The 24473-nt window shown below is 47.8% G+C and overlaps 1 protein-coding gene and 1 long non-coding RNA gene across 2 annotated transcripts in view; one reads left to right on the top strand and one right to left on the bottom strand.

Moving 5' to 3' along the window:
* The first annotated feature begins 1172 nt into the window (after positions 1-1172).
* Positions 1173-24473, top strand: part of Eefsec (eukaryotic elongation factor, selenocysteine-tRNA specific) — a 208646-nt gene continuing 185345 nt past the window's right edge. The window contains exon 1 of the mRNA XM_059258164.1: positions 1173-1502. Coding sequence (XP_059114147.1) covers positions 1229-1502 — 274 coding nt within the window. The 5' untranslated portion in view covers positions 1173-1228. The remainder of the gene's footprint in view (positions 1503-24473) is intronic.
* Positions 6347-17877, bottom strand: LOC131907172 (uncharacterized). The gene is made up of 3 exons (XR_009378315.1): positions 17690-17877; positions 16174-17210; positions 6347-6662 (listed from the first exon to the last, which is right to left on the bottom strand). It is a non-coding gene; the product is annotated as an uncharacterized LOC131907172 (long non-coding RNA).

Here is a 24473-nt window from a genome sequence, read left to right as displayed (position 1 = left end):
CTCTGCCTCCCGAGTGCTGGGATTAAAGGCGTGCGCCACCACCGCCCGGCTGCCACCCTGTCTTAAGCTACCCACAATGAAATATTTTTCCTTTATAAGAGTTGCTGTGGTCAATGGTGTCTCTTCACTGCAATAGAAACCCTAACTAAGACAGAGGACAATTCACTTTCAAATCTCAACCCCTCCTGCCCTAGAAAAATGGAAGGCTGGGAATGCAAGGCCAGCATGTTCAGCCCTCCAGTCCTCAGCTCTCCCCAATGAAGCCCCAGGTGCCTTCTTTTCTTTGGCTTTTACTCTTTGCCAGACAACACCTAGGTTTGTGGCCTCTTTTGTGGTTCTAGATGCCCTTCAAAACCTGAAAGGAATTGCAGAGGCTGACAGAACATTCACCACACATTTCACACACAGCTAAGTTGTAGCCTGTCATGGTAGCCTAGACTCCAGAGTGGTTTTTTTTTTTTTTTTTTTTTTTTTCCCCCTGAGTGAATGAGGTCCTCTCGCCTCTTTTCACAGTGCTTCCAGGTTTCCAATGGGCAGTTCTCAGGCTGCACTGGAATTCTAGTGACAGTGTTTGAGGGGGTCTTACCTGAGCCTTACCAGGCTGCCTGCCTTCCCATCTCTATTCTTTCCAGATAGTCTGGCTTGGCCACTGGTCTGGTTTTGCCTCACTCCTCCCATTTTCACAGCGAATATGTCAGTCACCACATCCCAGTGCTGTGTATACAGTCTGCACTTAATAAAGGCTGACAGAAATGAATGATGGACCAAGGAGTGTGTATGGAGGGATGAAAGGGTGTGTGAATGGATGGGTGGGTGTAATGATGGAAGGAAGAAAGGATGGATAGGTAGCAGGATGGATGGAAGGAAGAGAGGGAAGGACGGATGGATGGATGGATGGACGGATGGACGGACGGACGGACAGACGGACGGAGAGACGAGTGAGTGGGTGAATGGAAGGATGAATACATGGAAGGAGGAATCTCCAATCTCAGTCTGGAGAGTCTTGGTGGGGGGAGCCAGGTGACAGCAACCCCAGGTAGAGTTTGGCTCCGGTCCCTCCCTGCGTGCACCCGACCTCCTCTCCGCCCTGCGGTAGCGCTGTGGGCGCCCGAGGGCGGAAGCTTCCGTGCCGGAACCGGCGCGCTGGGCGCGGGTTGCGGGGGGTGCGGCTTAGCGGGCGGACCGCCTTAGCCGGCGCTCAAGCGGCGGCGTGCGAGGCGGCGGCGGCATGGCGGGCCGGCGGGTGAATGTGAATGTGGGCGTGCTGGGTCACATCGACAGCGGCAAGACAGCCCTGGCGCGCGCGCTGAGCACTACGGCCTCCACCGCCGCCTTCGACAAGCAGCCGCAGAGCCGCGAGCGCGGCATAACGCTTGACCTGGGCTTCTCCTGTTTCGTCGTGCCGTTGCCGGGGGCTGAACCCGGGACCGGCGACACGCAGCTTCAGGTCACGCTGGTCGACTGCCCCGGGCACGCCTCCCTCATCCGGACCATCATTGGCGGTGAGCGCGGGCCGGGGCGGGAGCCGGGCTCGGGGTCCGAGCTCGCGGGATGGTGGCGGGCCTGACAGCCTAGGCCTGGCCGCCCGCCCGGGAAGCTTGGGGGCTCGAACTCACAGCCCATAGACGTGGACGCCGTTCCCGCCTTCACTGCCGTGCAGCGAGATATTTTTCTAGGAATACAATCTAAGGAAACAAACCCCGCAAAAAGGGTATGCGCAAAAGTTTCAAAAAGTCATCATTCACCTGACGTTTGGTGTCCCCATTCTCTGTCCCAAACACTGTTCCCAGCTTCCTGTGTATGGGTGGTTTCAGGAAAAGTACACAGAAACGCATGTACTCTCCGGAGATGAGAAGATCCCGGTTTTTCTCCTCCCCTTGTAGTAATTGGGGGAAGGGGGGTGGGACTCAAATCCAGTGCCCTGATATTAAGAGGCAAGTGCCCTGTCCCTGGCTCTTTCTCATGACCTGATCTCTCCCTTTTTATACACAAATCAGCACTGTATGGAGACTGATCTACATCCGTACATAAAGTTCCACCACTTATTTTTTAAGCCCACACAAAGTTCCTTTGTACACTTACACCAACACTTTCTTGATGGACTTTTGTGGCTTTTCTAGGGCTGGCTACCCATGCTGCAGTGACTAAGCCCAGAAGTCTTTGGGTTATGCATTAGTGTAACAGAGTGAGTTAGGTCTGAATTGTCTAAGGCAAAAAGCATATGTGTTTTCAGTCATGAAGAGTACTGCTAAAATCTCCCCTTAGAATTTGTACTACTTAATTGGTCTTTAAGTACAGGCCACTTAGGAACAGGACATTATAAATAAAACATCTCCTAGCTACCCCTCTGTGCTCAACTGTGGACCCCTCCCATTTGTCCACATGAAACTGTTCTTATGCTTTTTAAAATTCCTTTTGCAGACCCATTTAACTACACTTAGGTCTAGAGACAGGACCCCATAACCTCTTTTATAAGTACCCAACACAAAAATATGTATGGCTGAGTCTACCTTCTGTAGCCCCAGTGACCCACTTCCTGCCTGCCCCCTTGCCCTTGGGTTTCTTTCCAGCAGTATTCTGTAAGCATATGCCCGAATGTATAATGGGGCAGATGGTTCATTAGTCCCTGGGCATTCCAGGTTCCAGATGCGGTGATTAGTAAGTGCTTTGATCTTGGTGGCCTCCTTTTCTCCATGCTGCAGGCAGTCTGAGACTATTTCCCTGTTTCACTGAAGTGGAAATGGAGACTTACCTGCCCAGAGTCACCCTCTTGCACAGTCTCTATTCAATCCACGATTTACTCATTAAAGACTATCAAGGACCACATAGTAAAAAACAAACAAAACTAAAACCTCCAGCTAAATTCTGACTGGCCATATTCAAATACATTTTAGAAAATGTACTCTAAGCTAGTGTAAATTGGAAGTGGAACATACAGGGTAAAAACTAGAAAGTGGGTTGGCATGTGTCTCAGTGGTAGAGTACCTGCCTAGTGTGCAGGAGGCTCTAGGATCTATCCTCAGTATTGAAAACAAAAAAGAAAAGAAAAATTAAGTCTTTTCTGGTAAATACAGAATCTGACTTGTAATAACTTAATGCTTTTTCATCTTTATCATGGTGTGCAAATGGTCCAAGTTCAGTAGAATTTTGACCTTTCCTGGTTTGTGACATGGTTGATTGTCAGGACACTGAGCAAGCAGCAAGCTCTAGCTCCTAATCAGCCTTGAGGTCCAGAGGGCAAACTACTGTTTTCCAGAGACCGGCTGCTAAGCGGGCAGGCCCAGAGTTTCCGTGTATTCAGTGCATTTTTTGACTTACTATATTCTGAACATATGATAACTATATTGGATGTAGCCCGGTTGTAAGGGGAGAAACATCTGAAATATGGGCAAGGCAGAAGGACAGATACTCTTTTGGAGCTGTGCAGGACTGGTGTGCAGCTTTTTTCCTTACTAGCTGTGTGGCCTTTGAACCTAGCTCTGGATCTTCCATCACCAGTGCATAATGCTAACTATGCAGTTATTTTCTGACATGGCCCTTTTCAAATATTTTTTTCCAAGTTTGCAAACAAACTTTGCAGGAAACCTGTTTGTCATGTAGCTACTAATGAAGTGGGGACTTAGGAAGGCAGCTCGTAAGCTGGATTGTCAAGGCCTGCCTGTCTCCCAGCTGGGAACTTTCCATGCCACCCCAGTTTCTGAATTCCTGCCCACCCCTTCCAATATGCACATTCATGTAGAACCTCTTTGTGTGACAAAAATGTTTCAGCATTAATCCAGTATATGATTGAATGGCCACGGCCCGAGTGCTTGGTGTTCTGATCGAGATCATCCAAGGGGATTTGCTCTCTTGGCTGCTGTTCTTGTTTGTTTGTTTGTTTGTTTTTGTTTTTTGAGACAAGGTTTCTTTGTATAGCCTCGGCTGTCCTCATTTATCACCATGCCTTGCCTTCCTGAACCAGCTACAGGCCAAATCCTGGCAGTGCCTTTGGAATCCTGCCATTGGGACACTGCTACCCAAACAGTGGGTGGGGTCATCCACTGTCCCTTTTTTCAGGGGTTCATCCGGTCATGTCAGTCCTTCCTTCTAGATTCTCAGTCTTTTTTGTTTGGTTTGGTTATTGACATAGGGTCTTTCTAGTCCTGACTGTTCTGGAACTCACTTAGTAGACTAGGTTGGCCTAGAACTCACAGAGATCCACCTGGCTGCCTCCTAGGTGCTGGGATTAAAGGTGTGTACCACCATGCCTGACTCCCCAGGACATTATTGTGTTTGGACTAATCCAGCCTCCTTGTTCCAGGCTCAGTTTCTAGGCTCAGCCTTCCCCTGAGCCTCCTCCCTGACTGCTTTTCTATGTTTCTGGCCTTTAGTCCTGCTGGTGACCTTTCTACTACTTAAGTGGGTCAACAGTTGCTTCCCCCAAGGTCTTTGCACTTGCTGCTGCTTCTGTGGTATGTCAGACTCCTTGTTGCTTGTTCCAGTTGGAAGGTGACTTCGTTAGTGAGGCCCCCAGCCCACCTCTCTGTGGTGTGTCCCTAGCCCTCACCCTCACACTTTCCTGTTTGCTGATGCTCCTGGTGTGTTGTGTCCACACATAGTCCATGTGTTTACTATAACTGGGGCACTGAGGGCAGAGTGGGATCTGACTTGCCAGTGCTGTGTGCTACCTGGGCTGGTAACTAGCATCTGGCAGGTTCTTTGTGAATTCTGAGGGAGGGAGAACTGTGTTCCACCTGCTGGCCTAGCTGGTTGTGAGTTCATGGACAGAGTGAGGACAGGGCTGACCTGTTGAAGTGCATCCTGGGGTTGGCTCTTCTCTTGTCCAGGAGATGATGAGAGAACTGGTGGAGGCATTTTATCGCCATGCTCCAAGGGATCTCTGGAGCTCCATGCATAGAGAGTAGGCATACCACCTTACCTCAAGGGATCTCTGGAGCTCCATGCACAGAGAGTGGGCATACCACCATGCTCCAAGGGATCTCTGGAGCTCCATGCACAGAGAGTGGGCATACCACCTTACCTCAAGGGATCTCTGGAGCTCCATGCACAGAGAGTGGGCATACCACCTTACCTCAAGGGATCTCTGGAGCTTAATGCACAGAGAGTAGGCATACCACCTTACCTCAAGGGATCTCTGGAGCTCCATGCACAGAGAGTGGGCATACCACCTTACCTCAAGGGATCTCTGGAGCTTAATGCACAGAGAGTGGGCATACCACCTTACCTCAAGGGATCTCTGGAGCTCCATGCACAGAGAGTGGGCATACCACCTTACCTCAAGGGATCTCTGGAGCTTAATGCACAGAGAGTAGGCATACCACCTTACCTCAAGGGATCTCTGGAGCTTAATGCACAGAGAGTAGGCATACCACCTTACCTCAAGGGATCTCTGGAGCTTAATGCACAGAGAGTGGGCATACCACCTTACCTCAAGGGATCTCTGGAGCTCCATGCACAGAGAGTGGGCATACCACCTTACCTCAAGGGATCTCTGGAGCTCCATGCACAGAGAGTGGGCATACCACCTTACCTCAAGGGATCTCTGGAGCTTAATGCACAGAGAGTAGGCATACCGCCATGCTCCAAGGGGTCTCTGGAGCTCCATGTACAGAGAGCAGAGGCTGGAGTAGCTCACTAAGCTGGGCATGGAGTGTACCTGTCTAGGTACTCAGTCTGCTGAGGCAAAAGGATCATCTGGGCCCAGGAATTTGAGTCCAGCCTGGGCAACATAGTGAGTCTCTGTTTGAAAAAAAAAAAGACATTTCCTACCTCTTGTTGAGGAACAGGGTGTGGACACATTAGAAAGAAGAGCTTTCCTAGAGCAAGGAGCAATGTGGTGAGGCTGCTCTGTCAGTTTAGGGTCGGAGGTAACTGGTAGCATGGGGTGCAGCAGGATGTCATTATTGGATGTGACGGGTGTGTTCATTACAGTGGAAGGCCTGGTCAGAGTTAGATCCTAGAGAGTAGCCCTTGGGATGACTTCTCCTAAGGACCTGGAGCTTTGGAAGGCTGCTGCTGTGTGGGCTGTGAAGGCTAAGCTGTGGGTAAGAAGCTGCAGGCAGGGACTTCATGGGCAGAGGTGTGGTCTCCCACTCCTTTCCTGGGATCCTTGGATGACTGTGCCAGCAGTTCTCAACCTGTGGGTGGCAACCCCATAGGGGGAGATCGAACCACCCTTTCTCAGGGGTCACCTAAGACCATTGGAAAAAGCAGATATTTACATTAGGGTTCATAACAGTAGTAAATTACAGTTAGGAGGTAGCAATTTTGTGGATGGCGGTCACCACAACATGAGGAACTGTATTAAAGGGTTGCAGTATTAGGAAGGTTGAGAACCATTGGACTATGAGGGGTTTACTGAGTGGTTCAGACCCTTGGTCCACTGGAGGAGACCATCACAACAACTGAGTCCATGGTGATAGCGTCAAATGATGGCCTCTCACGTTAGAGCCCGCCCTCTGATCCCGTTGTTTCCTAGATGAACTCCAGAACAAGACTCCTTTCTGTATGAAAACTGGATTTCATCTTCCTTATGGCTCAGATGAAGTCCTGGTGGTGCTCTGGGTCGGAAGTGATGAATGCAGGTGTCAGTTATCTGGTGCTGTTCTTCGGGTTGGTGCATGGCCTGTTTCGTTATTCTTTTCTTAATCCTCACAGCTGCCCTGGGGAGTAAAGGTGAAATTCACGTTTTACAGTTGAAAAAAACTACCTCAGAGAGAGCAGGGACACAGTTACTGTTAGCCAGGTTTGAACCCAGTCCCTGTGCCTCCACAGCCTTGTCTGGCTTTCTCAGTGTAAATGAAAAGTGTGCTGTCCACTGCACCCCCACCCCACCCCCGCCCTGTGGGAGTGCTTTAGGGTGATATTTTTCTCAAATCCATTTTCAAGTATAAATCTCTCTGGGTTAGAACTTCAAAAAGATTAAACAATGTATGTTTTAAAGACTTGGGTTGGGGTGAGGGACTTAAGACTCATCTTCAATCTAACTCCAGTAGGAAAGAGGAAGGCTGAAAAATGCTGGTATCTTGGCTTGGCAATTTATAGTCTCCTGGTGGCTGTGAGGATTAACAGTGTATTGTCTCTGAGTCTTTTGTTCTAGTTGTTAATGAACTGCTCTTCTGCCACCACTGACTTGTCTCCAAGCCCTCCCATCCCATACCCACTGTGTGAGGCGAGTCCTGCTTGGCTGGGGCCATCTCTGGGCCACTCCCTGATAGGAACGAACCAGAGGTTGTATGTCACAACTTCCTTTGTAAAGCTTAAGCTATACATCGTCTTTGCTTTTCTGCCTTTCTGTACTCTTGGTGCCCAAGGGGTAAAAGCTTTTGGCTCTGTGATCTTCTTTTTCAGGCCTGTCCCTTTAAGTCCCTCTGTATTCTGAGACCCTTCCTTTGGACCCATGAATATAACAGGGTTCATGTGTGCAAAAGAAAGTATGCCATCAACTAAATTTCTTATGTCACCCTATGTAGTCCACACTGGCCTTTAGGCATGCATACCCATGGCCAGAATGCTGCTTGGTAGGCAGAGGGGGCTTTGGACCCAGGCCTTGGTAATCAGGGGACACAGGGGTGTTGCTCTAATGGGGAAAAAAAAGATGAAAAATCCTTTTTGTTTTCTTTGCTTTTGGTCTTTCTATAAGAATCCGTGTAGGAACATGTGTTGTTAAAGTGTGGCAGTTAACATGCCTGATCGACAACAATGAGGCTTATTTAGGTGCAGAAAGAGAAGTGCTTCCTTCAACTCAGAGGCTTTGGCATCAAGTATCCGCTGGGCTGTGGTTCCCTGTTCTCTGTACCTCTATCCGTTATTTTCAGCATTAACACACACACACACACACACGCACACGCACACGCACACGCACACGCACACACAGCTGGAAGAGTCTGCCGTGTGGTACAGCTTCTTTGCTGTCCTTTACTCTCAGGTGATGCTCGGCCAACACAAGTTGCTTGCTTTCCCTTGCTTCAAAGGCTCTCTAGTCAGAGGAAGTCCTCCCCACCGCAGTGTGCTGCTATAGAAATACAAGTGCTTCTGCTGTGCCTGGCGCCTAATCATTCCCTGACCCCACTTGATCTCCTTCCAAGCTGCAGTGCCTTTAGCTGTCTCCAGGAGACTCAAGTTGAGCTCCTCTGGACCACTTTCTCTTGGAGCTGGACAGCGGGTGACTTTGCTTTGGTTGGGGTGACAGTGTGGGAGCGGCACAACATCAGACAGAGTCTTGAGTTTAAATTAATGCAGAATATTTGAGCAGGAACCAACAGGAAAGAAAAATGGAAGCAGGTAGTCATATTTCATTCCGTTGGGGTACATTTTTCTTCTCATGGGGCTTGCCCTTGAGAACAAAACATATCAAATGTTAAATCAAAGAATATTTTTGTAGTCATGCTAGGAATAGAAAATAATGCAAAGACTTTGCCTTCTTGAGGCAAATATTTCTCTGGAAGGTTATAATCAAAGTCAGAAGGAAATTGTAGCCACAGCTTTGGTAAAGCTGTGATCACTTAAAATTAATTGCTTTTAAGCTTTTTTGCTGAATGTCTCCCGTCTGTATCCGCATGTCTCTGGGTTTTCCTTCAGAACCATTTCATTCAGGTTGGGGTAAGATTTGGACAGGCATCTCAGAAGATATAACCTATAAATGAAGCCTTAGGACCTGGCCCTTCTTGGTCATCTTTTGTTCAGGAGAGCATCAGCTAGGCTGGGACTGAGCCTTTCATGATTATCTGTTCCCTTCCCAATAAGGGATTTGGTAGCATGTAGAAGGTGATGCTGTCTGTAGCTCTGGCCTTCAGCTGCCTTACAGCCCTAGTTCCAGGAGGGTGGCATTTCTGAGGCAGCATTATGATGGGGCTGGGAGCCAGTCTGAACTGCAGTCCTGTGCTGTTGGAAGGACCTGTATGGCTGGAAGCACCATGATGGGGTAGGGTTGATGCCTGTGTTTTCTGTAGCTCTACCTGGCCTGCCTCACAGAAAGTCCATGATAATTTTTAAAGGCAGTTTAGTTCAGATAGTGTGCAGTTTATCATGCTCAGTGGTTTCCCATGTGCTTATGGTGTCTGTCCTCCACAAAGAAGTGCTGTGTTTGCTCACAATCAGTTCTGCAGACCTGGGCAGCCGCCTCCTTCTTCACAGCTCTATAGATTTGCCTTTTCTAGACTTTGACAGAAGTGGAATTATTTTGTGCCTGGCTTGTGCTTGGGATATGCTTTGTAGTTGTTGTTTTGAAAAAAAGGCTCAGTGGGTAGTCTTGAACTTGCAGTGCTCCCGGGGGCTGGCATTATGGCATTCCCAATTTAGAACATGCTTTTTAAAGATAATCCATACTGTAGCATGTAACTAACTGTGCTTCATCTCTTAAAACATAAATTCTGTTTCCAACTGTGATAAAATAGATATAATACTTGCTATCTTACTAAGCCATCTGGGTTGCTTCTTTCCGTGCATGCCTAGCCCGTAGAGACCCCTGTCCTAGGGACTTCTCGTGAGAGAGGGTCAGATGGTGATGTCTTGGTGAGTTTTGTTTTTGTTTTGTTTTTTTAAGACACTATGTCACTATGAAGACCAGGCTGGCCCCAAATTCACAGAGATCTGCCTGTCTTTGCCTCCCAAGTGTTGGTGTGTGCCACTGTGCCCAGCTGTCTCGGTGTTTTTATCCTCTCACTTTGGTTCTCCATGCACCTACTGCTGTTTTGGATGTGAAGCCAGATATAAGCCATGTGTGTCTTCAAGGGTCTTATAGTCAAGGGAAGCAGGAGGGATTGGGGTGGGCAGATAAAATTCAGGGTTGTAAGAGTCTTGATCAGGAGAACCTGTGTGATGTGATATGTGCCTGTGTTGTAGCACAATCAGGAAGGACACCCCCCTGATGGGGACACAGGGCCAGCCAGGCCTAAACAGATGACTTGGAGATTTCTGGGCAGAATGGCCACAGGGAGTAGCTCAGCAAAGTCCAGGGCTGTGAGAACAGGCTGATCTGGTGGGGAAGTATGCAGTGGTGAGGTACTTAGCCAGTCCAGGGAGGAAGGGCTATCCTGTTGGAACTTTGTAGGATGGTTGAGAGCTTACTGGTGGGAAGATGGAGGATATTTCACCTAGAGAACCCAGCATGCAGACAGACAAGGCAGGACCAGGGCATGGAGCTCATGAAAGAGGAAGCAAGTAACAGGCTCAGTGGCTAGTGGCTGGTTGGGATAGAACTCAGGAACTGGGTCACCTTGTGGGAGGGAGTGTGTTTTAACCAGGGGGCCTTATTATAGTGATTTCCACAAGTTCTGTTGGATTCTGAAAAAGGGTCCAGGACAAGTGAACTCCGGGCTAGGTGTTCTGAATGTGCCCCTCCAACAGCAAGCAAGCAGACAGGCAGACAGACAAGTGGCCTCAGGAGGAACATAGAGCTCTGGGGTGCCAAGGCTGAGGAGCTTCTGCCTCTCAGGAGAGAGTGAGTATAGGTTTGGAGGACACATACTGCCTTTTAGACACTATTTGAGACCCAACACCTACTGTATTCTCAAAGCCTGTCTCAGGGAGGCTCTGGCAAGAAGTAGCTTGCTGCCCGTCTCTGCTGGAGAGTGCTGCCCCAAGCTTTCCCTAGCGTGGTTCCTTGCCATGGCTTTGCCCAGGATTGCAGTCATGCCTGCAATGGCTCCTGAAGAGCAGTTTATATAGGCACAGGTTCTGTCATCATCCTCCCCTGCACTGCTCCCCCTCCTCTCCTGCACCACTCACCCTCCTCCCCTGCACCGCTCACCATCCTCCCCTGCACCACTCACCCTCCTCCCCTGCACCGCTCACCATTCTCCCCTAAACTGTTTGCCATTCTCCCCTGCACTGCTCACCCTCCTCCTCTGTACTGCTCACCCTCTTCTCCTGCACTGCTCACTCTCTTCCCCTGCATTACTCACCCTCTTCCCCTGCACTGCTCACCCTCTTCCCCTGCACTGCTCACCCTCTTCCCCTGCACTGCTCACCCTCCTCCCCTGCACTGCTCACCCTCTTCCCCTGCACTGCTCACCCTCTTCCCCTGCACTGCTCACCCTCCTCCCCTGCACTGCTCACCCTCTTCCCCTGCACTGCTCACCCTCCTCCCCTGCACTGCTCACCCTTCTCCCCTGCACCGCTCACCCTCCTCCCCTGCACCACTCACCCTCCTCCCCTGCACTGCTCACCCTCCTCCCCTGCACTGCTCACCCTCTTCCCCTGCACTGCTCACCCTCCTCCCCTGCACTGCTCACCCTCTTCCCCTGCACTGCTCACCCTCTTCCCCTGCACTGCTCACTCTCTTCCCCTGCATTACTCACCCTCTTCCCTTGCACTGCTCACCCTCCTCCCCTGCACTGCTCACCCTCCTCCCCTGCACCACTCACCATCCTCCTCTGTACTGCTCACCCTCCTCCCCTGCACCACTCACCATCCTCCCCTGCACTGCTCACCCTCCTCCCCTGCACCACTCACCATCCTCCCCTGCACTGCTCACCCTCCTCCCCTGCACCACTCACCATCCTCCTCTGTACTGCTTACCCTCCTTCCCTGCACCGCTCACCATCCTCCCCTGCACCGCTTACCCTCATCCCCTGCATTGCTCACCATTCTTCTCTCAACTATTTGAGTTTTGCTTCTTGTTAATTGGGTCTTTCATTTTCTTGTGCTGTGCAGTTAGGCCCCTGCTGCTTTGAAGTGGCCTCACTGGATAGGAGGGAGGACTTAGCTAATGTGGATGCTCCTCTTGGCAGGAGAAAAAACAACTTTGCTGTTGAGAGACGTTGACTTTCCCTCTTTCCTGTCACTGTGTTGTGATGATGCCTCTCTTGTCTTGGAGCCTTCAGGAAGACTAAAATGATTTCCTTTGTCTCTAACCTACTTCCTGAGGATATTTATTTGGTGGCACACACAGGTGCTACCCAAAGATAAACTTGACTTTTTTCTTTTAAAATCAGTGCCGGAAATGCACTAATGTTGCTCTGCTTGGTCGAAGGACCTGCCCGGCCTGGCCCTTTGCTGTAGGTTTAAAGCCCAGGGGAAGTCAATGGCTGCTGCCCTTGGCGATCTGACCTTGACATTAGAGTTCAGACTGCCCATCTGCATGTGTTGTGACACTTGAAGACAGTTACTCCACTGTGGTCATTTCCAGGTGAGTCCTCTTTCTCAGCCCTTTTGACACAGGCACCAGAGACCCAGTATGTGTGTACTTAGGTAGTTTCTATTCTAGAAACGATGGCTTAGGGCTAGCTCAGGGATGGTCTGCAGAGCTTAGCTCTAGAGGAGGAAGACAGACCTAAGAAAGAAGGCACTGTTTCTTTAACACTTCTGCCGGACACCTAGAGACCAGAAAACCACGAACTGGCAGGGATTGGCATCCAGTAGACACTCCCTATGGCCAATGCCCTTTGCTGCAGAGCCTAACAGCCACATTTCCAACAGAACGTCCTGTTGGATATTGTTGAGAGCTTCCCACTGAAGATGATGGGGGACATTTTAGCTAGAGGACCCAGCGTGCATAGACAGACAAGGCAGGACCAGAGCATGGAGTTCACGAAAGAGGAAGCCAGAGACAGGCTCAGATAGTAATGTTCTGATTGTGTAGCCCAGTAGTGTGGCTGTGGGCACTGAGTAGCTGTTTGTGCGTTTGCATCAAGGCTAGTGCTGCCCAAGCATGGAAATACAAGTTTTACCTCCGTGCAGCACTGGATGGACTGAGACATGGCTAGTTCTGCATCCCTACTGTAGATCAGGGTTGGTGCTGTCTCTGTGTGTGGTTTGCTGCTAGGGGCTGTCATCTTTCTGGGAAGGATCTTGGGGCTTCCTGCCTTCCCTTGGATTCCATACTTGCTCTCTACTTGTTCTGCACACCTGCCAAGCCCCCCTCACCCTGCTTGCCTTCCTAGTGCCCCTTTAGAGCATGGCCTGTGAAATGACCCTCAGTCTTTCCTCCTCCTTATCCTCACAGGAATCACTTGTATCTCCGGCAGTTCCATTGGTGCAGCTGCTGCTTTGGGACAGGCTTCACCTAGCTCCTGACTGGATGACTCAGTCTTCAGTCTGCAACCAGAAACTCTTCTTAGGTACCTTCTATACCTCCCTGCTTAAGTCTTCAGTTGCTCTCTGTTGGCAGAAGCCCAAGCTCCTCATCATGACTGATGCAGTCCATCCTGATAGATTTTGTTTTCTCCCTCTGGGACTGACTGCGTGACACTGCTTGGATACTTCTCCACAGCCAGAACATGCTCTCTCAGGCTGTGCCTTCTGTTTTTGTTTTTTGTTTTTTTTTTTAATAATTTTATTTATTTATTATGTATGCAGTGTTCTGCCTGCATGTATACTTGTATGCCGGAAGAGAGCACCAGATCTCATTATAGATGGTTGTGAGCCACCATGGTTGCTGGGAATTGAACTCAGGACCTCTGGAAGAACAGCCAGTGCTCTTAACCTCTGAGCCATCTCTCCAGCCCCCAGGCTGTGCCTTCTAATGACAAGCGCTTTTCTGGGGAGCTGCATCTCCCTCCCAGGCTGAACTAGGTAGCTTCACTGATGACTTGTAGCACCCCATGCATACTCTTAGAAGCTTATTTCTTCCATCTTACTCATTTTGTATTTACTGGGTGAACTCTTTGAGGGCTGGGGCTTGTTCTTTCATTTGGTCTCTAAGGGGATAGGATGGGACCTGGCCCAGTCTGAATAACTGACACATATATGTAGATGCTCGGGAGTTACTGAGTGAATGGTGGGTGGATGGATGGGTGGATGGATGGAGAGGAGGTCATTTCCTACTGCCTGCACCAAGCAGCCCTACTCCTGTAGTGCTTTAAGGGACTGACCAGAGTTCAACAGTGGAGAAAGCTTGCCTTGAGGTTAGACAAGTTAATCTTTCAATGGAAATTCAATCCTCACTTTTCATTTTCAGGCCACTTTGCGTAGCAAAGTAGTTTAACTCATAGCAGATTTCTGCCATGCTGATGGTTAATTTCACGGCCCACAGAGGGTCAGCACACTAATGCCGAGAACACGGCGACCTCGGTGTGGCTTGCCGCACACGGTGAGGGCCCAGCAGCCCTGTTTTTTTAGAGTAGCAGTATTCAAACATCCTTCAGCAGGCCAATTTTGAGTTAACAGGGGTGACCCTTTCAAGAACATTTTTAAAAGCTATAGCGTAGATCCCTCCCAGGCCGTGTATTTTCCTTTTTCCATGCAGTTCAAAAGGGCTGCGTCATCTGACAGGGTTTTGCAGGCAATCTTCAGCTTGACCCTGGTTGTTTAAATCTGCAGGAGGAAATTTGAACAAACTTGTACTTTGGTAATTCTTCTGCCTTCGTGAACCTTTAACCTTAGGGTTTCTTTCGGAGCCATTGGCTGCATTGTCACCCGCTGTCCCTGCTGAGGCTTTCAGAGGGCATTGTCTAGTGCGTCTGTTTTCACTTTGCTACTGGCGTTCTTTTGAGGAAGGGTATTAATTCAGACCTGATTCTGAGGCAGGAGGGGAACTTTTAAACTTGCCCCAGAGCTCAGGGATGGGGAAATGAGCATAATGCAAGCCCGTGGCTGATGCTGGTGAAGGAGAGGGAGGCCTCCAGCTATCCAGTGGATAACTTCAGCTCTGCTATGTCCTGTCTGACATCATGGCCAAAGAGGTGATTGGCTCTGATAGGCAAGCCTGCTGAGTGTAAAATTCTGGAGTGCTAAGTTCTTAGGAACCTAGGAAGTTGGTGGTGAATATAGGGTCCCACTGACCACTATAAAGGACCCTATACTAATGAACTTCCTGGAGTCAGCAAGAAGGCTCCTCAAGTCTCGGGGAGAGCTCTGTCTTGTCATTGTTCAAGACTTCCTGATGCTTGTTCCATCCTGCCTTCTCTTTCCTCCACCAGCTAGCCTGTTCATCCTTCACTCCTTGTTTGTTTTCTTGCAGTGTGACAGCGATGGTACCAGCACAGGTCCTTGTGGGCTCTGGTGCTGATTTCATGAAGGTATGGTGATTGAGACTGGTCTTGCTTGTTGAGTGTCGTACACTTTAATGCAGGATTTGGGGCTGCTCGAACCCCTGGCCTGGCTTCTTGGCTTTCTTTCTTTCCTTGGGCTTCTTAATATCCTAAAAGTAGGGCTAGGTGACCTTTTCTGCAAGCTTGATGGCACGGAAGGAGAAGTGGATCATCATATTAATCAAGTCCATTCAGCAGTCTCTGAGAGACTTGTATGCTAGCGAGGCAGAAGTTGCCCAAGCTTTCCAGACAGGTGGGAGTCAAGTATCAGGAAGTAAGCAAAACCATGAAGACTTGTGAGTTGTGGGCAGTACTAAGGACGGTACAGGGCTGTTGGCTTTGGAGTATCTACTTGAGGCCTTCCCAAGGTGGTGGAGTTGAAAGTAAATTCTGGAGAAGATTGGGGCCAGCCACTGGTGAGTTGGGGATAGGTACTGCATGCCAGAGGAGCAGTATCTACAAGGGCTCTGAGGAGGGGCAGCTTGGGCTGGTTTGTAAGAGGGAGAGTGGGTGGCAGGCACTTGTGGCTGTCTTTGGGTAGATGTGCACACCTGGACTCTCTTAGTCTTGATTTTGCTGGAGGATAAGCAATGGTATGCTGTGATCCAGGGACACAGAGAGACACACACCTCAGCTCTTTGGAGGTGTGTGGCCACACCAGGCTTTTTCTACTGGTTTTTGTCTGTCCTTAGTCTTGCCTGTTTCTGTTACCAGGCCTCGTGTCCATGTGGGTGTTTCTTACCCTTCCCTTAAATTCTTTATGTTGTTTTTGTTGCAGTATTGGAGAATAGAATCTAGGACCTTATATCTACTAGATGAACACTCTATGCTACTCTTTCCTTTAGTAGAGCAATGGGCTGAGCTGGAAACAGGGTTGCAGACAATCCTGCCATGGCAGGAGTTAGTCAGTTTCACTGTTCTGTAGTTGTGATTGACCAGTAGACACTGGCACACTGGCATCTCTGGTTCCAGCCAGAGTGGGAAGGAAGCATTCCTGAGTGGGCAGCAGGGATGTCAAGAAAGGCATCTCGTCACAGAGCTGGTGAGCAGATAAGATGTGGCTGGAACCTGGGCACACTCCTTCCTTTCTTGGCTTGTCTTCTTGAGCATACTGTCCTTGATGTTTCTCTCCTACCCCTCCTGGGGGGTGTCCTGGGTGGAAGGTAATAAATACACAGGGTTGGGATGGGACAGATTTTACCTTTTCAGGAGAACCAAGATTGCTATGGTTTGCTCTCCCAGCTTTACCCATGAGGTAGAAGAGTGGGTGCTGACGTTCTGATGATTCGTTGTTTAGAACAGAACTGGAAGCTGATTTCAGAGATGCCCAGCTCCTTCCTCCGAGCTTTGCTGCTGAGCAGATGGTACTGGTCTCAGATTCGTGTGGGTATCTTCTATCCTTTCCTTAAGTTCTTCGTGTTGTTTTTTTGCAGTACTGGCTTATGGAACTTAGGTGTGGGATACACTCTGCCACTGAGCTACACCTCTAGTTCCCTTTTCTCAAAACAAGGGAACAGTAACAGACATCCTTCGAGCTTTCTTGAGATGCCAGCTTGGTCTTCTGTCTCCAGGAAGTGCTTGTGTCTGTGCTTCGGGGGAGTCACCAGAGCAAAAGTAACCTGAGGGGCTCTTGTTCCCTTTTCTGCTCTGGAACCAAATGAGGTTTTTTTTTTCCCCTGCAAGATTTCTTAGATAAATGAAAGTACTACTTACTCATTATTTTAAGTTCATCAATCATTTCTAAAAGTTTTTCAAGTACATAATAAAAGTTCCCATGACAACCAACAGCTTTTAGAGCGGTGAGTGTTTCCTAGAAACCATAAGAATCCATTGCATTCGGTCTGATTTCTCCAACTGAGTCTTCCCTCTTCTTATCTCAAAATCTGCCTCAGAAGGCAATCTGGGGACATGCAGCAAATACTCTGGTAACAGATGTGTGTCATCCTCTTCCTGACAAGTCCCCAGCGGAGAAAACCAGCTCTACCCCTAAGCCATCTACTGGATGTGGGTAGATACACCCTGTGCTGCTGGTTGGAGCTGTTTGGTGCACAAGAGGGCAGTGTTTGCTTGCAGTCTCAGATGGGTGATCATGTCGAGTTCACAGGTCAGCATAGTTAGAATGACCTCAGACGTTTTCAAGACAAAATAAACTGTAAGCCACAGTCATGATGAGTCCTCACATATCCCTTTAAATACATGACCCCTTCGAAACCTTGCTGCTTGTTAGCCTTCTTTTCCCTAAAAAGAAAAATATTGTTTCTTTCAATGTTTATTTTTCATTTTTTTTAATCAATGAAAATATGGTTTGCAAGTCTTGTACGACAGTGGCAGAGGTTACACAGTGTCGCAGAAGCAAAACAATGGCTTTCTAATTAAAAACCAGATGGGGAGATTTTTGTTTGGAGCAAGGGGTCAAATGTATTTTCTCCCCCTTTCACATCAATGTAAAGATTATCTGCCTTAACTTTTAAAGTGTTTGAAGGTGTAGCTGTCAGCCATCCACCTTTATTCTTTCATTCTGCTTTCTTTTTCTGCAAGGTGGCTTCCCTGCATCCTGGTGTTCTCTGAGATTGGCTATGCCTGCTTTTTTTTTAAAAAAAAAAAAATAAGGATTGGCCATTTTCAGTTCTCTCATGATATTCTTCTGCAGAAACTGGAATGCAGATCCTGCCCCAACCAGATTTCAGCTGCTACAGAACTGAGAGCCCCATCCTTACCTCGGTCTATACCTCCTGATTTCAGGTGTTTCTAGGATGCTGATGTCCAATAGAATTTTAACTGATGACAGCAGTGTGGTCAGGCCCCACTCATTGATGACATGCTATAGGTGACAGAGCAGCTGGAGGGAACAAAGGGAGACCAGGCATAGGAGTGGCCATAGCTTGTCTTGGCACCCCCATGAGAACCATCTGGCCTTTCTGAGCTGCCTCTGCACCCTGGATGAAGGCAATGTCTTGAACAGGGTGACCGCATCAATAGCATGTCCATAAAGCTCATGCACAGAGCAGAGGCCCTGATGGTGTGTCAAGGGTAGTGGGGGCTGTTGGACAGGCGGATAGAGACAAGGATGACTGGAGACAAGCCGATTTTTCCTATATTGCTTGTTTACTTGATGCTTTGAGCGTGTCCATTGCTAGCCCCAATGAGCATCGCAGCAAAGCACAGTGAGACCCAGATACAAAGGGCTGTCCACCACCTCGGTCCCCTGATAGCCATCAGGGAGACGGGCAGTTCCATGCTGAACCCTGTATGAATTCAGATGTCATCTTCTAGTCTTTTGTAATCATGTGTCTTCCAAAGGGAGTGTAAAATAGGTGCTATATAGGCCGTGGGTTAGGTATGACATCCCCTGTGGTCTTAAATTAACCCTTGACTTCTAATTTAAATGTGAACGTGACACGACTGAATGCAGTGTCAATGGGTGGCTGCCTCACTGGTTTCCCTGTGACCTACCTGAATTCTACATGGGTCTGGGTATAAAGGAACGATTTTTTTTTTCACATCAGCCTTGCAAAAGAGGCTGCTTACCAAACATTTTTCCAGGAACAGAATTTTTGAAAAGTGTCTGAGCCCTCAGTTTTCAAAGGAACCTCCTTTGCAAGGGGTAGGAAGTTGTTTTGGTATGGCTCTGGGTGGTTTTGTCTTTCCACTCCCCTGGTAGGGCTGGCAATCAGGAATGGAACCATGTTCTGTGTTGTTTCCAGTTGGGCTCTTGAATGCTGTGTGTTTGTTGTGTTTGTTGGGTCACTGTCAGCTCACAATGGAGCAAAATGAATGAGAGCCCTGCCACAAGCAGTATGTGGGCACACCACAGAGACATGGTGACGAGATAGAATGTATCTGTGAGAGAATGTTCTGGGTGCTGTCCTGTCTGCAATGTAGATGGAGTCATTCTGAAGAGTTCCAGAGTTCCCTCCACAAGTATTGCAAGGAAGGAAGACCAGCAGTGTTTTTTCCTTCTCTCTGTTGATTCCCATGACCAAATGCTCCTGCACAGCCAGCCTGGCCTTTCCAGTGAACATCAAGCAAATGTCATTTTCCAGCATGAATTAAGTTTCAATTTCAAAACACACTTCGGTGCTTTGCTTTTGTACAGATAAATATCAGAAATGACCAGCACGGGAGGGAGTTGAGAATGGTGTTCCCAAAGGAGACAGGCAGGAGAGGTGTGTGTCCATGTGTGTATTGTGGTAGAGTGTCCCAGAGAAGCCAGCATTTTCTGCAGGCTCTTGGCTGGTGAGAGGAACCATTGGGACTTGACTCTGACAAGGCTAGGAGAACTGTTCTGACCACCACTGCTGGGAGTGCTCACTCTAGTCACTGCTTTCGGGCCCTCCCCTTTGTTTCTTGGGGTGCTGCTTGGCTCTCTGGCTGCCATAGCCTTTATGGATCTGTGCTAGTGTGCTGCTTCTCACCATAGCATGTGCTGTTTAGAGTAGTCTGTGGGTGGCCCTCTCTTGTGTCTTGGTTAGCAAATAGATTGTAGAATTTTGAGGAACTTTTCAGTTTTCTGTGTAGATCTTGAGATCAGTCAACTTCTTGTGTTTGTCCTGCTTTGTAAGCTTTGCATAGCATGCCTAAAACATTGTAACCTGTTGGGCATGCAGGGAAGATAGTATACTTTTAGATGCATGAAGTCTGAAGACCTTAGATGGAAATGCTGGATGGACAAGCTGTCCTGTGACCACAGAAATGAGCTTTTCTCAATCTTGCTTTCTTTACCAGAGCAGTGGACTTACCCTGGGTGTGTGTGAGAGTTAGCAGTAGCAACTGGGATGCCAGTAAGTGGACACTGCCTTCCACATCCCTGTCCTTGGGGCCTGGGACCCTGCATGGTTTAGCAACAGGATATAGCTACTTTTAGGGTCTTTGGGATAGTCAAACATCCTTTCCCTCAGCACTGCTGGCATCAGGAAAGGACATTAAAATTATGGAAGAGCAATGTTTCAGAGAAGGAAATGAAATTATTCATTTTTGTTTATAGTGAAGAAGAGGAAGGAAAAAGACTTTCCTTCTTTTCCTTGGCTGTTGAGTAGGACGGAGGGCAAAGCTGGCCTTTCCTGTCTGGTGTCTTCATCAGCATCTCTTTTTCTTTCTCCTCCTTTTCTTCTCCCTGTCTCTCTCTCTCCTGGTCTCCTACATTCTCCCTGCTTCCCCTGTTTCCTCCCTCCTTTCCTACTGGCCCCTCAAAGACCCTCTTCTTGTCTAAGCTAGTCCTAGGGGAATTCACTGTCATGTTCTGGAGATATCCTGATGCTGGGAGGTGTTTTGTTTCATATGGTCTTGGGTCTCCTTTCCAGCATGTACGTGGCTTTCAAGGGCCATGCCAGGTGCTTGCCCTGTGCTGGCTTGGCTTGTACAGAGTGCTGCATGTTGCTTTTGGAGTGTGTTCTTGTAGTTCCCCATGGAGTAGCCAGGGCAGTGGATAGTTACAGGGTGGTAGCAGAGCTGGTGAGCTTGGGGGAAAGCTGGAGGTGGATAGAGCTTTACCTCTGGGTAAAGCAGGCCTGAGGTTCTGGGCCAGGTGGAGGCTCTCTGGAAGAATTGGCCAAATTCAAAGTTGCTTGCCATTTAATGAGTCCCAGGTATATGAGCTCTGCCAGCCCAACACATGCAGGCTCTGGAAAGCCTGAAGGAAAAGACATGGGCCCATTTGGGGAAATGCCTTCTGCAGGGGGAAGCTTGCCAGGTCTTTTTTTCTTCAAAAGGAGGGAGGGAGACTGTCAGTTGGGAGCTCCTGATGGGTCACACAGTTTAGCCTTGACACTGGCCTGGGTCTGTGCCCTTCTGTGCCCTGCTCTGACTGGGGCTTGGGGCACCTTGGTGTGCTTACTTAACAAAGCTGGGCTCTCAGCCTCAGTTTTCTTATCTTCTAAATGGGAGGAGAATCGTGTGTGTGTGTGTGTGTGTGTGTGTGTGTGTGTGTGTGTGTATGTGTGTGTGTAGAATCTCAGGAGTGAAGCTGTACATAGTGCTTGTCTAACTCAGGAAATTTATAATGGATATAGTTTAGGTTTTAATCCTTATTAGAAGGTACATACAACAATCTTGTGAGAAATCTCCCTGCCCCTTCGGTGGGAAGTTGTGCTAGATGAGCCGTGGCTCATGCCACCTGTAACACACAGATTTGTCTCTGCTTGAGATGAAATGAACACATTTGAAGCCACAAATGTGGTTGGAGTTTAGAAGAGGAAGGCCATGGTGGTGAAAGGTGATGTAACAGAAGGACAAAGAAGCAACACATAGGCTGTTGGCTTGTGAAAAAGCAGTGTGTTAGTCTTTGGAGAGGCCAGTATTGCTGCAGGGATCCTTAGCCTGTGTTATTTGGAAGCCAGTAGGCACTGGTCACTGAAATGTGTGATGTGAGGAACATAACCTTTCTGAAAAAAAAAAAAAAAAAGATGTCTAATATCAGGGAAGAGATCCCAACCACAGAACAGCACATAGCAGCGTGAAGACCAACGGTGTAGTTGGCAGGCTTAAGGCCAAGAGCCAGGGAAACGGAATTTGAGTCCTGGCTTCAGTGCTTGTCAGTTGTGTGATCTGAACTTCTTTGGTCCTCAACTTCCTGGTCTTCAAAGTCAAGAAAGAACCATTTTGAGGATGAGAAGACATGTATCTGGCATACAATATGCAGGTAGTAAACATAACTGCAGCTCCTGCTGCTCTTTTCATTGCTATGATAAAGGCTCTCCAGCCTCCTGGGACTGCCCATCACCAGCTCTAAGTGTAGAGCGTTTCTCAGAACCCTATAGGTTTTCTCCTGTAGTCTAAATGAGTGCACTGAACCATGGATCAATCTTGTAGACAGGTTTATAAATGAATTTATAGGACCAGATTTTGGAAATCTATTTTCTCTTGATTTGCTACTTTAAAACCAGGTTTTTAGAATCCCTTAATAGCTTAATATATAAGAGCCTAAGCTAGGCCAGTGTTTGTAAGTCTGGTGAAGGTGAGAATTTCATAAAACTTTGCAATATTTTTCCAAAAGACTGGTTTAATTAGGGAATACCCCCTCCTCTGAGTTGCTGTTGATTTTGGGGGACATACTCATGTCCAGATGCACTAAATATAAAAGTTGAATTTTAAAGCTTTTAACTATCACAAAGCATTCAACCTTTATGGGGGTTTTAAAGGCCTTGATGATTTTCATTTGCCCTCATTTGCATGTCTGTGAAGATTTTTGAAAATGAGGATGTAAGGAACATTTTAGGGATGGCAGGAACTATCAGTTCATCTGATTCTGGAGAACCTCCCACGCGCTTTCCTCTTGCATCCTGCCGCTTGCTTAAACCCAGCAGAAAGTCAGCCTACATTCTTTACAATTAGAAAGGCATATTTGTGTCAAATTTGTCTTAGAAGACAGGCTCGTATATATACGTGTGTGTATATATATATATATGTATATATGTATATACATATATATACACACACATATATACGTATATATACATATGTATATATGCATGTGTGCACATATATTAAAAATAGGAAGGTTGATTTTGCAGAGTGATGAGTGAAGTGGAGCAGGCGGGAGAGAACTAGACACACATTTGAATTTGAGGGAGAACTCAGCTGTGAATGGGCAGCAGAGCAGACTGGGGGTTAGCCTGCATATACTCACACAGGAGCAATTGAACAAGATGCAAGGCAGCTAGTAAAACTGCTCTGAGTCAGTCATGTAGTGCAGACTCATGGGCTGGCTTGCCCCGTGAAGATTTTATTATTATTATTTCAGAGGCATGGCTTTTTAATCACCTCAAAACATTGTCTCTTTTGGGGAGATTTAAAATATACAAGTCATCTTACTTCCCTGTGGCGAAATGCCACTTTTCCTGAAAAAATTCCCGCACACGAAGTGAAACTGGAAGTTGTTGGTTTAAGTAGCCTGGACCCTGGTGCTGAGAACTGAAAGCTCGCCTCCCTCGCAGGCCACTCCAGCTTTGGAGTCCTAGACAGCGGCCAAATTGCCTGCTGTATATTAGCTCCAAACTTAGCTTATGGTGAAGTTTTTTTTTTGTGGAGCCAGAGAATGGGTAGAAGATGAAATTCAAGGACAAAATGGAATGTGTAGGTCAACGGTTCAGAAATTCATGTTGAATCTGTGCAGCTCTAACAGAGTTCAGATGGACTTCCGTTCTTTTCCTGTGCTGTCAAAACCTTGCTATTCTGCGGCAGACCACGGCTTCTCTGCTTGGGACGGCATTGTTACTCACCAACCCCTGTTGTTACTGTAGGTGTTGGTTTATCCTGGTAGTTCTGTTGTTACATGCTTTGGGTATTTGGTTTGAAAAGAGTCGATCAAGTGTTTGCTTGTGGTAATGAGCCTGGTGTGCAACTGAGCGGGGAAGCGAAGCTGGGATTTTGTATACATTTCTTGGCGTTTATGCTGGAACATAGGCAAGAAAGATACTTGTTTTTACATTCTAGATAGGGTGGGAATCACAGCTTTAATTTTGATTTGTTCTTTTGAAGTATAAATTGGCCCGATACTTGTTTTAGTCTCTGGAATGAGTGGGAACCCGTGTCTGATGCAGATTGTACTGAAGCTGTGTTTCCTTCCCAAGGTGGACAAAACATGTTCTGTGTGCAGAAACGTGAGCTGCTGCCTGCATTGGGAGGAAGGGAGAGAGGAAGCTGTTTGCAAAACTACTTAAAATAAATTTGAAGGGTCAAACATGGAACACGGTCACAAAAGGGAAAGGAAAAAATGCCTTGGGTCAGTTGCACTGGAATAGCACAGGCATTCACACTGGCTAGAGGGCTGTGTGTTTCTTGCTAATAAAATACAATTGGAGTAGATAATATTTGAGTATCTATGGCTAGATCTCACTGCCTCTGTATCAGGGAAATTAACCTAAAGGGCCCTGTTTTAAAAGTTTGATTCAGGGGAACAGATGTCATTTGGAAAAGAGATGGCAAGCTGTTTTCCTCCTTGTGGGAGCCTGCTCAGTCCCAGCCTTCTAAGTGGCACCTTGTGTCTGAGTTGGCGGGCTGTGGCTCAGGCAGAAGGCAGGCTTGCGTTAGCATTTTATTTAAAAGCGATCGGTACTTTTAAATTAAACATGCAAAGTTATCTTGGTGAGGCATTGAGGCTGCTGGGTTATCGAATTTGGCCCTCAGTTTAGCCACTTCAGCAGGGATGGGGGTGGGATCTAAAGCAATTAATATGCAAGCACATTTGAGTCAGCAAGGTGGTAGGTTAGTGTCTTATCAGGGCAGAGAGAATCTTCTCTAGATTTATACTTCTTTTGCAGGTAGGTTATAAACCTATTGTTTAAGATTCATATTTGAAGGTAGGGTGCCAGGTTTTAGCCAACAAAGCAAGTGGGAGGGAAACACTTCTGTCTGATGCTCATATAATGCTTAGCACAGAGAAGACCTGATGCTCAGGTTATTTGTGGTTTTCTCACTTTGCTCACTTTGTTTGGGTGGACATTTTGTTGTTGAAAAGTACTCACAGAACTAGCTGATCAGAGCAGCTCTGGTGAGACTGAGCCT

Source organism: Peromyscus eremicus, chromosome 3, assembly GCF_949786415.1.
Source record: "Peromyscus eremicus chromosome 3, PerEre_H2_v1, whole genome shotgun sequence".
NCBI lineage: Eukaryota > Metazoa > Chordata > Mammalia > Rodentia > Cricetidae > Peromyscus > Peromyscus eremicus.
Note: the sequence above shows the minus strand (reverse complement) of the source record. Positions and strands in the feature narration are given on the sequence as shown.